Below are 14,074 nucleotides of genomic sequence, written 5' to 3' on the forward strand. Positions count from 1 at the left end.
TTTTTTTACGCGCGTAGCGCGTCTTTGCATTGACTTAACATTGAAATCATACGCGCCTGACGCGCTATTCGCGCATGGTGCGTTCACACCGGACGCGAATAGCGCGTCAAATTCGCGCCTGCCGCGTCTAGTTATACGCTTGATCACTTTGTGTCCATTCGCGCGTAAAAACATACATTTGAAACGGAATTTATGCGCGTCAGAGGCGAAAGTTTCGAAACCCGTTGGCGGCCATCTTTTTACAAGATGTCTGATGTTGATAGATCATTTAAATAGTTGTAAACCCTGTCTATGTGTAAACTAGCAGCACGGCAGCTTACTAATGAGTTAGTAGGTCAATAATATATCTTACAACTTACCAGGTTGTACAATCTCCTCACTTATCTACTTCCAAGCGAAGTCCTTTTTGTTTCTGTCTCTATAAAAGTATGAACTTGAGTCATATAATTCCGGGTGATCACTCACAGCTAAAATTAGTTTCTCCTCCATTTTGAATGAGTGACTTCGAGCAGGAGTTTGTTATGCTATGTCACGTGAAGCAAGCAAGCACGGCGCGAATTGACGCAGAAGTTCAGATTTTTCAACTCGGGCGGCAGAAGCAAATTTGCGTCAAATGCGTGAATGCACAAAAAGCACTATAAAATCATTCGCGCGTAACGTGCCAGACGCTCAATTTGCGGCATTCGTGCGAACTTGACGCGTGAATGAGGAGTATTCGCGTCTACCGCGCCGCACTCTACGCCTCATTCGCGCCGCAGGATTTTTTTACGCACGTAACGCATCTTTGCATTGACTTAACATTGAAATCACGCGCGCCTGACGCGCTATTCGCGTTCGGTGTGAACGCACCGTAAGAGCTGCACGGATCCAATATACTGATACACGTTTTCGATTCCTCTCGCTCTTGAATGGTTTAAAGTCATATTGAAATGCTCACAAAGGAATCGATAAGAACTTTTTATTTCATAACAAGTATTCGATTCCAGAATTCGCCTTTGGCTAAGCCACGCCCTAGAATGTAGTTTGACCAATCAGAGCGCAGCCGAGAACGAGCTCCACAGAGGGTCCGACACTTGTTCACAGCGCTCCATTGACTTTAACACCGGCGTCTCGTATGTTTGGTCTCGGCAGGATATTACCGTCGTAGTTTTATCACAAATATGGTTAACCGTTGTGCCTGGGGCGTTTGTAACACAGATACGTGTTTCCCAGAGAGGTTGGAGGGGGTGTCCGTTATTTCCCCCTTCCCAAAACCGGTCAAATCCTGACAAGTGTCGTCTTTGGATTAAACTGTGTGGACGTCCTCACAGCGAAACCCCTCAAGATCAACAACACACTTTTGTGTTTTAACCTTACTGTGAAGTTAGACAGTTTTATGTTATGATTTCGGTTCTCTACGCTAATTGTTGATACGCTAGCACACGCTGCTAATAAATACTTGCGTAGCCCGTTTGCTTTGTAATAACGATTATAGAAGTGAATAGAGACCAGCTCTGCATGAACAGTGTTGCTCCTGATATTGTGAGTCCCAGTCTCCGTCTCCATTAGGATATGCGGTGGGTCATGTTTTGACTGTGACCGTTATTCTTTTGCCTCTATTTGGATCTTGTTGTTGCTTGTGTTTCTCCGGTATGTCTTGAATATAGCCTTCGAACGCACACTGAGCCCCTTCTGCCTACTTCTATCAGACACTTTATTTGCTGCTTTATAAAAGTTTGATAAAAGTTCAGCAGGAAGAGCGTCACAGCATAAGCCATGTTGATACCAAAACCAGAGCCCAGATGAAGTTGACGGAGGTAGCAACAGTAACTAAGGGGGGCGGGGCTTAGCCAAAGGTGAATTGGAATCGTTTTTCGATCCCCAACTCTAAGACTGTTATTCTGCACTGGCAGGTTAACTGGCAGCTTCGTCCCGGACCTCATCGTCAGCATGACCCATCAGATGTGGCTCCACCTGCAGTCGGATGAAAGCGTGGGCTCTATCGGCTTTAAGATCAACTATAAAGGTGAGTCTGTCCTCTCATAAGTCACTGCATCAGAAGCTTCACTGCGGTTTCTCTCGCCTCCCGACAGAAATCGACAAGGAAAGTTGTGGGGATCCCGGGATCCCTCTGTACGGACTCCGCGAGGGCGCCGGCTTCTCCAACGGGGATGTTCTGCGCTTCGAGTGCCAGTTCGGGTTCGAGCTCATCGGAGAACGGATGATTTCCTGTCAGAATAACAATCAGTGGTCTGCAAACATCCCTATCTGTATATGTGAGTCTCTACATCATTATTATCTATTGCAAAATGCTAATTCATGATGGCAATGTGATAAATCATGTTAACGACATTGCAAAACATGCTAGTATAATGTTAAAACATGCTACCATAATGCTAAATCATGCTGGCAAAATGCTAATTCATGTTAGAAACATGCTAATTCATGCTAAAACATTTTAACAACATGCTAATTCATGTTAACATCAGAATAACAAACAGTGGTCTGCAAACATCCCTATCTGTATATGTGAGTCTCGACATCATTATTGTCTATTGCAAAATGCTAATTCATGATAGCAATGTGATAAATCATGTTAACGACATTGCAAAACATGCTAGTAACATGCTAATCCATGTTGGCAATGTGTTTTAAACATGCTAATTAATGCTAGTAACGTGCTAAATCACGTTTGCAATGTGATAAAACATTCGAGCAACATGTTAAATCATGACAACATCTTAATTCATGCAATCAACGTGATATAACATTCTAGCAACATGCTAATAAACCAACAATGTGCCAAAAGTTTAATAGCGACGTGTTAATTAATGTTAGCATTGTGCTAATTAATGCTAGCAATGCGTTATTCATGTTAGCTACTTGTTAAATCATGCTAGTAACATGCTAGCTACATGCGAATTAATGTTAGCAACATGCTAAAACATGCTAGTAACTTTTTTTTTTTACTTTCTCAAGTTATTTTAAACTTCCAGACCATCAAAGTTTGTCATCAAATGTTACTCTTATAGTTTCTCTTGTTATTGCAATGAATGTAAGGCATGATTTTATACTGTCAAGCTCCCAAAAAGTACCATAAAAGTACTTCTAAGTCTTCTGAAGTCACACATAGCATTGCATAAAGAAGAGGTCGAAATTCGAGCTGATGAAAATTATGTATATCAAAAGTGTCAGAAAAATTGGCCATTTATCAAGTAGTATTATGGTTAACTAAACCTAATATCATAAAAACAAAAAACTGAAACTTCAGAAGTCGTAATGATGATGTGATCTGTGTTATTTTAGTTAAATTTAGCTAAATTGGGCAATTACATTTTTCTTTCTCTCAGACTAGAAGCATTTTAAGTGCTAATGCAACAAAATGAAGAGCAAAGAATGCACATTAAGTGCATAATCGATGCGTTATGCCTTTCCTCGTTTGCATGCTGCCACAGAGAATGATGGGAAATGTTGTCTTTTCACACAAGCCTGTTGCTTCATTAACTGGCTAAGTGAGTAGTATTTCCTGGACAGTGTGATCACTATTCTTCATTAACGATTCCCATAAAACGAAATTATGCGGTTAACACTCACAATTAAAACTTAATTATGATCAAAACCACTTGGACGGTGGCAGAATCTCATGAATATCATGTTTTGGACACTATGATGAATACCGTTTGTCAATATCAAGTAGCAATACTTTGATGAATGTCAGTAAGATGTTTTTTTTTTATGTTTTTGAAGTCTCTTCTGCTTCTGATTTAAATAACTAATGCACAGCATAAAGGGGCGGGGCCTGGTTGAAATAGTTAGTAGTGTGGTAAACTGGCGGTTATGGTAATTAGGGGCGGGACATTTCCCAAACACACTCAAAGCGCTCGACCAATCACAACACACTGATCCAGCCGACCAATCAGAGCACAGTGTGCTTTTCAGAAGGAGGGGCTTCATAGAGACAGGAAGTAAACAGAGCGTTACTGACAGACTGGGAAGAGAGGAGCCGCAACAATGGAGAATATGAGGAGAATAATCAACATTCAAGCAGGAAAACCTGTTCTAGTAGAGCTCAAAATCATATTGAAATGGCATTTAAAAATACAGTAAAAATTGCGAAATATTATTACAATGTAAATCAGCAGTTCTCTATGTGAATATATAGTAAAGTGTAATTTTATTCCTGTGATCAAAGCTGAATTTTCAGCATCATTACTCCAGTCTTCAGTGTCACATGATCCTTCAGAAATCATTCAAACATGATAATTTGCTACTGGAGAAACATTTATGATTATTATCAATGTTGAAAACAGCTTCATATTTTTTAGAAACCGTCATAAATTTTATTATACGTGATTCTTTGATGAATAGAAAGTTCAAAATACAGCATTTATTTGAAATAGGATCCTTGCTGGAATTTTTTTATCTTTTCTTAAATATATATATATGATAATTCTGACAAGACTTGAAAGTCAGTCCGTCTAGAAAGATCTTAAGAGCTTAGAAGTCATAATTACTATGTGAAGTGCATTTAAGTGATCATAACATGGACGTCGCCGATTTGTGGTGCCATGATGTAATTTTCCTGCCAACTTCTCCCGAGATGAATGGAAATGCACAGGCGTTTAGCTCTCTTTAGGTACATTAGTCCTTGTGCATTCAGGAAATAATTTAGGACCACAGTTCTCCATCCTCGCCAGCTCATTATGAGCAGCGGATCTCTTAGAGTCTGTGAAACACATGTCTAAATGAAATGATGTCAAGAGGTCGGACTAATTAAACCCGTGCTTTATGTCGGTGTGTGTAAACAAAACATATTCTGCGCCGTTAAACATGGCAGACAGACTCTACAGGACAGCTGCGCTCATGGAAGATGATAAGATGACAATTCTCTTGGAGATTTACAATTAAACAGCGCCGTTGTACCAAAGAGCAATGTCATTTCAATATGATTTTGAGCTCTACTAGAACATGTTTTAATGCATTAATGTTGATTATTTTCCTCATATTCTCCATTGTTGCGGCTCCTCTCTTCCCAGTCTGCCAGTAACGCTCTGTTTACTTCCTGTCTCTATGAAGCCCCTCCTTCTGAAAAGCACACTGTGCTCTGATTGGTCGGCTGGAGCGGTGTGTTGTGATTGGTGGAGTGCTTCGAGTGTGTTTGGGAAATGTCCCGCCCCTAATTACCATAACCGCCAGTTTAACACACTACTAACTAACTCAACCAGGCCCCGCCCCTTTATTCTGCGCATTAATTATTATAATGAGGAATATTGTGATGTGTTCGTTCCCGGAAGAAACTCGAGACTACAATGGAGGCGTTTCAGGAGTTCAGAAACACTGATATAGAGAACCGCTGGAGGGATTTTGAAAAAAAAAAAATGTCATAATCAAACTCAAATATTATGCAATGAATTTAGATTAGTCGTTTCTGCTCTTAAAGGGATAGTTCACTTTGAAATGAAATGTTGGTATGTTTTATCTTACCTGAAGTGCATCCAAGATGTCGGTGTCTTTGTCTCCGCAGTAGTTTCAATTTTGATATTTTTAGGTCAAACCGTTCTTGTCTGTCAGTCATATAATGCAGGTCTATAGGCACTGTCTCCAAAAGCATGCAGAGAAAAGTCCAAATTACACAATTCCCCATCGTAAGTGCACATTGATGGCCTAAGACACGAAACAAGTGGTTTGTGTGATAAAACGAACAGTATTTATATAGTTTTTATCTCTTTTACACAACCACGTCCATCTGATCTGTTTGCTTAGTCTGCGCAAGCGCCGTAGAGCGCCGGAAGTGATCTCCTGGATGAGTTCGCGCGAGCTTACGTAAATTTATTGTTTTACATCGGTTTAAACATCCCGGATAAGCGCAAACTAGCACCATTTCTATTAGCCGTCCTACAATCTCTGTTCTGTGCATAGGCTCTGGTGTAAACAATGAGTGACGTACACGCGCGAGAGAGATCACTTCCGGAGCTCTACGGCGCGTGCGCAGACTATAAGTAAACAGATCAGATGGACGTGGTTGTGTAAAAGAGGTAAAAACGATATAAATACTGTTCGTTTTATCACACAAACCGCTTGTTTCGTGTCTGAGGCCATCAATGTGCACTTACGATGGGGAATTGTGTAATTTGGACTTTTCTCTGCATGCTTTTGGAGACAGTGCCTATAGACCTGCATTATATGACTGACAGACAAGAACGGCTTGAGCTAAAAATATCAACATTGAAACTACTGCGGAGACAAAGACACTGACATCTTGGATGCACTTCAGGTAAGATAAAACATACCAACATTTAATTTCAAAGTGAACTATCCCTTTAAGCATCAGCATCTCCTCCGTCTCTTAGTTCCCTGTATGTCCAACTTCACGGCTGCGATGGGAACCGTTCTGTCTCCGGATTATCCCGAGGGATACGGGAACAACCTGAACTGTGTGTGGCTGATCATCACTGAGCCGGGCAGCCGAATCCATCTGGCCTTCAACGACTTCGACCTGGAGCCGCCGTACGACTCGCTGACGGTGCGGGACGGGGATCTGGTGGAGGCGCTGGTGCTGGGCCGCTTCTCCGGGGCCGAGGTGCCGTCACATCTCACCAGCAACTCCAACATCATCCAGCTGGAGTTCCAGGCCGACCACTCCATGTCCGGCCGAGGCTTCAACATCTCCTACAGCAGTGAGTGCTTCGGGATGGAGGGATTGAGGGATCAGAGGCAGAGATTGAGGCTGTTTTTGCTGTATGATTTGTTTGTTGCAATGCAAAAAAAAAAAAGTTTGAAAAATTCTGAAATCAAGATATACACTTACTGGAGAAGCAGAAAATCAAGCGTAGCGTCAGTTCTGGCGGGTCACGTTAGTCAAGCTCGCATCAGCTGATCCTCTACCTATAGGAATACGACGCCTATCTCTGTATACATATATAACTCCTTCAGTATTATCAGAAGATATCGTGTTTCTCAGGAGCGATGACCCTCCTCCCTCCCCAGCTCCACCTGTCTCAGTCAGGATCTGGCATTCTCATTCACCTTGAATCAGAATAAATTCTCGAATTATGTTGTACTTTAAAATCTTGAATTAATGATATCTGCAATGCATTCATGTTGGTTCTGTTCTGTTTACCCCAACCCGATCTCACGGCAATTCGTACGAATTTTACGAGGTGGCTAATTCGTACCAATTCATACGACCTCACTCGTACGAATTTGTACGTTTTTTGCTAAATCGTACATATTTTACGATTTGCCAAAATCGTATGAATTCATACGAATGACCTACCCCTGACCCCGCCCCTAAACCTACCCATCACGTGGGTTTAGACAAATCGTACAAATTTCGTACGAATTATCCACCTTTTAATCACTGGTACAAATTCGTACGAATTGGTCGTGAGATAGCGTTGTTTACCTGAGGAGGGTTATTGCTGCTCTTATCCATGCTAGGCTAGTCCTTGCCCAGAACAGAACCACACCGCCAATCCAAACTGTATGCTAGTCAAGTCATCTTCATTTATATAGCGCTTTTAACAATGTAGATTGTTTCAAAGCTGCTTTACAGAGATAAACGGATAATTTAAGGTAATAGATTGTTTTGTCTTTATAGCGGTTCTTCAATAATGTTATTCTCCAGCTAAAGTTAGTTTTGATTGATTCACTTCCGTCGCAACGATCATCAGTTATTAAATTAGAGGCCGCTAAGACGACAGCGTTCTCTCTACACACACTTTAAACTGAACCTGTGAGAAACACTGATGGCGCTCACGTGCGCATCAAGAATTAACTCTATAGTTATGTGTGTTTGAATATAAGTGCTCATGTTTGTAATTCCCTAACAAGCCTAAACAAACTACTTGTCCTGCCTATACATTTGATACAGAATTTTATTTTATCACTACGGGGTAGATACGTGAATTTTCCCAAATGCTTTCTCTGTAGAGTGGTAAAGAGATCCTCCATAGGGAGAGGCTAGTATGCTAATTGTCAATCGTTTTGGACGATAGTGGTCCTGACGGAAAAATAGTTCTTCCTCAGTGTTTCTGTCTTGTTTTCCAGTTCAAATATCTAAACATTCTTAAATCAAGATACATTTAGTGCAGAGGAAGAATGACAGAGATTGAGGCTGTTTGCTGTATGAAGTGTTTGTTGCACTGCAAAAAAAAACAAAAAAAAGTATTAATCTAGATACATTATTTACTGGAGAAGCAAAATGACTGGAGATATCGAGTTTTGATTTCTGAAAAATATCTGGCCCCTGAGCTGCTGGTCTGAGAACCAGGTGTGTGTTCAGACGCATTGTTGAAGCGTTGCTATTTTGAGGAACAGAAATAGACTGAGCTGTTGACCAACTGAACCTGCTCTATTTCTATTGTTATTTAAAGAGTGCGGTAGTAATGTGCGCCTATAGGCGGGTCCACAACGTGCGTACATTACACACACACACTGCTTATTACACACACCCCACACTCTGCTTATTACACACACACTCTGCTTATTACAAACAGATGCCAAATATTACAAATAAAAGGATTACGATGTAAAAGATTGATATTGTGCAGAAAAAAGATATGGTGGAATCTGGCTTGTACCGTAGATGGTCTCTTTAACACACACACACACACACACACACACACACACACACACACACACACACACACACACACACACACACACACACACACACACACACACACACACAGCTTTAACCGTGCGCACGAGCAGATCCGTTTCCTCTCTGGAGACGCGTTCAGTTTTGTAAATAGCGAATCCGCCATGGCTCGGAGACTCTGATTGGGTTATTTCATATTACGCCCAAAACTTATTAAGAGAATGGGAACAACCCTTTTAGATCATGACCATTCTCCCGTCGTAAACTAGCAGAAGTGGATTCAGACGCACTAAGTGCACCTGTAGACCATGAGCTTAGATCGTTAAAATAGGGCCCATGTTATTTCCCCTTTGAATTACGTTTTTTTTGTGACCCCATTGGTCACATTTTTCAAAAAACAAGACTCAATATCTGAGGGAAAAACATAATTTTTGCAGTGTGATTTTTTTTTTTTTCAGGATTTTTTTTATTTTATACAGAATTTATAATTTTATTCTGAAAAATAATAAACACAACATATTACAAACAAGAAATGTATATTATTATGTATATATACATAAATAACAATAAAACACTATTTATTTATTTATTTATAGGCCTATTTCCCCCCCTGAAAAACAACATTTATTTATTTATTTATTTATTTATTTATTTATTTATTTATTTATTTATTAGGGCCCAAGCCCTGAAAGGGCGCAGAGCCCTATTGTTCTTCTAAGGGTTTTTTGTTATTCTTCTTCTTCTTCTTCTTCTTTATAATAATTTTTTTTTCAAGGTTTTTGCCACTTTTGGGTCTCTTAACGTGCTCAAAAACTCTTGAAACTTTGCACACGGGTCAGAACCCGCGGCCATTAGAGCCGGACTGAAGCTGGTACCCGGGCGTGGCAGGGGGGCTCGACAGCGCCCCCTGGAACGGGGTCCGAAAACTTGGTCCATAAATCAAACACGCTTGCATGAAATAATATGAAACTCGGTACACTTATAGATCTCATCGGTTCATATATCCTTCGTGCTCTGACTTTTTACCCCAGCCCAACAGGAAGTCGGCTATTTGGCGTAGTTTAAAAAACACATGCAATGGAATTTAAAATACTCCTCCTAGACGATTCAAACAATCACCACGAAACTCGGTCAGCATGAAGTCAAGACATTGAGGATGAAAAGTTGCGAGGGGATTTTTGATATCTCGAACGGTTTGGCCGTGGTGAGGAAACGAATTTATGGCGAATATTGGAAACAGGAAGTGTGTTATAACATCCTCATACATTAATTGATCTGGATGAAACTTCAGCAGTGTGTTCGCTGTAAGAGGCCGATCACATGGATGTGACTATTGTGAGTCAAATTTATAGCGCCACCAACTGGCAGCAGGAAGTGTGTCACTTTCGAAATGCTTTGAAATCACCCTCTTATTTTTACCCGATTTGCTTCAAACTTCATCTGTATAATGTAAACACACGACAAATGTAGACCTGTGAAAGGATTATTGATATCTTTAATACTGTCGCCATGGCAACGCTTTAAACTTTTATATTCTTTTTGGATGCATTTGAGGCTCTTAACATGCTTCAAATTGCATGAAACTCAACATGCATTTGACATTTATTGTGTAATAGACATGTGCGAAGTTTCAGAAACGGGCGTGGTAAGGGGCTCAGTAGCGCCACCTTTAGTCAAAAATGGGGTATTAGTTTTACCTACAGTAACCAAACTCGGTACGTATATTCTTCTCTTCGATCCGGACAACTTTCTAATTTACAGTCATTAGCTCCGACCAACAGGAAGTCAGATATTTTGGTTTGAATGTGTACTGTTTGGAGCATTTTCCCTCTGCCCCTCTGTGTCTGTGTGTGTGTGAGGAGGGGGGCTAGTTTAGTTTAACCCTTTCTCTGCTGTGTGCAAAATCTCTGGCACTTTTGAGGGCCTTAACATGCTCGAAAACTCTTGAAATTTTGCACACAGGTCAGAACCCGCGGCCATTAGGGCCGGGCTGAAGCTGGTACCCGGGCGTGGCAGGGGGGCTCGACAGCGCCCCCTGGAATGGGATTCGAACACTTGTCCGTATATCAAACACGCTTGCATGAATTAATATGAAACTCGGTACACATATAGATTTAATCGGGCCGAACAACTTTCCCTGGGTCAAGTTTTACGCCAGCCCAACAGGAAGTCGGCTATTACGGGTTGATTGGAGAACGCTTGCTCTCGCATTTGAAACACTTCTCCTAGAGAATTCATCCGATGACCACGAAACTCGGTCAGCATGAAGTCAAGACATGGAGGATGATAAATTGACAGGGGATTTTTGATATCTCGAACGGTTTGGCCGTGGCGAGGAAACAAATTTATGATTAAAAAAGGATGCATAAAGTGTGTTATAACTTAGTTATAGTTTTACCTACAGTAACCAAACTCGGTACGTATATTCTTCTCTTCGATCCGGACAACTTTCTAATTTACAGTCATTAGCTCCGACCAACAGGAAGTCAGATATTGTGGTTTGAATGTGTATTTTCTCTCTCTCTGTCTCTCTGCCATTCTCTCTGTGTGTGTGTCTGTCTGTGTGGGGAGGGGAGGGGAGGGGAGGGGAGGGGAGGGGAGGGGAGGGGAGGGGGTGTGTGTGTGTGTGTGATTTTGGTTGGGTGACAGTTGTAGGTTACAGTTTGACAAGAGTTTATAGTTTAACAAAAGCACAATGTTGTGTTCTGTATGAACAAAATGACGGAGTATGTTTTTATGTCTCCATTGTTCGATCGAGCCTCACACACACACACACACACACACACACACACACACACACACACACACACACACACACACACACACACACACACACACAGCATTCCAGCATTGCAATCTTGACATCGCAGAATGTTCATTATAGCCTTAATAAAATATAATAATAAAATAGTCAACCTTACATATAAAAATTACACTGCTCTGTTTAAATAGTCAGTTGTACAGTTTGTGCCGTTCATAGTAAGCACCGCTCCGCTGTGATGTTTCCAAGCACATTTTTGCGCATTTGAAGAGGATCATTTTTCTATATTGGAACGTGAGTGTACAAAGTGTACAAAGTACAAAGCCTATAAAAAGAATAGTTTAGCATCCAAAAATGTTAATAATATATATTATTATTATTATATATATAATAATATATATGTTAAAAATAGGGGGAAAAAAGAATTTACATAATATATATATATATATATATTTTTTTTTTATATATATATATATTTTTTTTTATATATATATATATATATATATATATATATATATATATATATATATATATATAATTAAAGCTGCAAGCAGCGATGGAGGGCCCAAGCCGGTGGCACCGCCACCCGGTGCCTTTAGTGGAACTAAAGGCACCAGGGTGGCGGTGCCACCGGCTTGGGCCCGCAATCGCTGCTTGCAGCTTTAATTTGTTTATTTATTTATAGGCCTACCCCCCCCCCCCCCCCCCCCTGAAAAACAACATTTATTTATTTATTTATTCATTTTTTAATTAATTCATTTATTTATTTATAGGCCTATTCCCCCCCCCCCCCCCTGAAAAACAAAATTTATTTATTTATAGGCCTATCTTTTTTTCCTGAAAAACAGCATTTATTTATTTATTTAGATACTTTTTTAGGTGTATTAGAATCTTTTTAGGCTGTTCTAAACTAAAAGAGTTTGTGATGCTTTATGAAGAATTAATACTCTTAAACAAATTAGTTTTTTTTTGCTAACAACATTGTTGGCATGCGAAGTGTTGTCTTCAATCTGATTCAGAAACCGCCGTCAAGTAGGACATATGGAAGGACATATTTTCCTCGATTTAATTCATAAGCCATTTATCCAGCAGCATCAAACAACTTAATCCTGTTCGCAGAACATCATACCATTAGCTCAGCCAAAATAATCCTCAAATGCCTGTGCGGCAGACAAGGCCCCAGTGTTTACCCACAATCCCCTGTTTTCTACAGTTTGGTATTGCATTATGTATGCGCTCGTTCCCTTCCATTTCATTAAGTAAGTCACGTCGCAAGTAACAAGCTCTGTGCTTTGATGTTATTTGTTCAGCGTTTGGACACAATGAGTGCCCGGACCCCGGAGTGCCGATGAATGCCAAGCGCTTTGGTAATAATTTCCAGCTGGGAAGCTCCATATCTGTGGTGTGTGAGGAGGGCTTCATAAAGACGCAAGGCTCGGATACTATTGTGTGTGAACTGGAGGCGGGAAAGGTGATGTGGAGTGGTTTGATCCCCAAGTGTGAAGGTAGGTTTCAAAGCGCTCGCCTCCCTTTAAATGTTCCTGAGGAATATAGTTATCAAACGCTGAGCGAAGGAAACCTTTTCGGAAAGATTGATCTAAATGACATCCCTTGAACTCGCAGAGAAGCAGGTTTTACTTCCACTTCTTATTAGAGTTGATGCACCAAAAAATGGAGGGAAACATTTCTCTAATAAGCTTCAGTTATGTGATCATGTGATCGTGTGATCATGTGGTGTGTAGGAGAACTACACTGTACATATTCCTTACAGCATCCAAGATTCATTTCAAATTAGCAATATGAGTTTGTACATTACAGTGATTTTACCACAGGTAACACGATAAAATACATTTTCCATCTTAATCAGAGTTTTTGTCATAACCAGTCATGAATTTGAATATCATTTTTGATGACGGAAAGTGATGATGAATAATTCACCCTTAGATCTTAAAAAGAAATAAAAGGAAAGTGTTGGAAATGGTGTAATATTTATGTGCATTATTTATTTATTATATGTAATATTTATATTATTATGTGCTTGATTAAGTGCAGTGCGCTTGCAGAGACTCCGCCCACACTCTCTTCTGATTGGCTGTGATTTTTGTATTGATTAAGTTGTGAATGCAGTGAGCTTGCAGAGACTCCGCCCACACACACTTCTGATTGGCTGTGATTTTTGTATTGATTAAGTTGTGAATGCAGTGAGCTTGCAGAGACTCCGCCCACACTCTCTTCTGATTGGCTGTGATTTTTTTTATTGATTTAGTTGTGAATGCAGTGAGCTTGCAGAGACTCCACCCACACACACTTCTGATTGGCTGTGATTTGTGATTGTTTTTGCCACTTTTGGTAGTCGTGTTGAGTCTTGTGTTGACAGACAAATTGATTGTTGCTGGAATCTTATTGCATCGCGTCTAGTTAGGTTTAACTAAGTTTAACAGTGCCTAAAAACATTTAAAACCATTCTGGTTGGCTGGTCTTAATTGGCTTAAGCTGATTTAAGATGGACGCCCAGCGTGACTGCTAAAAAAGTGGTCCAGTCTGTAAAAACTCAGGCTGGTTTGAGCTGTTTCTCCGCCTTTACCGTGGTAAATCACTGTAAGACATAGCCACTGCTTCAAGGGATGAGTTAGTAGAAAAATAGAGTTTTATGAATATGTGTCCAGAAGTGATTTTGATATATAGTCAAACAAGCTTATTGATTAAAGGTGCTATACAGCTGTTCTGCAAAC

The 14,074-nt window shown here is 40.4% G+C and overlaps 1 protein-coding gene across 1 annotated transcript in view; it reads left to right on the forward strand.

Moving 5' to 3' along the window:
- csmd3a (CUB and Sushi multiple domains 3a) overlaps positions 1-14,074 on the forward strand; it is a 382,979-nt gene that overhangs the window by 116,505 nt on the left and 252,400 nt on the right. Inside the window, exons 12-15 of the mRNA XM_079626776.1 lie at positions 1,893-2,005; positions 2,073-2,255; positions 6,330-6,656; positions 12,653-12,847. Of these exons, the coding sequence (XP_079482902.1) occupies positions 1,893-2,005; positions 2,073-2,255; positions 6,330-6,656; positions 12,653-12,847 (818 nt within the window). The remainder of the gene's footprint in view (positions 1-1,892; positions 2,006-2,072; positions 2,256-6,329; positions 6,657-12,652; positions 12,848-14,074) is intronic.

The sequence above is a fragment of the Phoxinus phoxinus genome, assembly GCF_949152265.1.
Source record: "Phoxinus phoxinus genome assembly, chromosome: 10".
Lineage (NCBI taxonomy): Eukaryota > Metazoa > Chordata > Actinopteri > Cypriniformes > Leuciscidae > Phoxinus > Phoxinus phoxinus.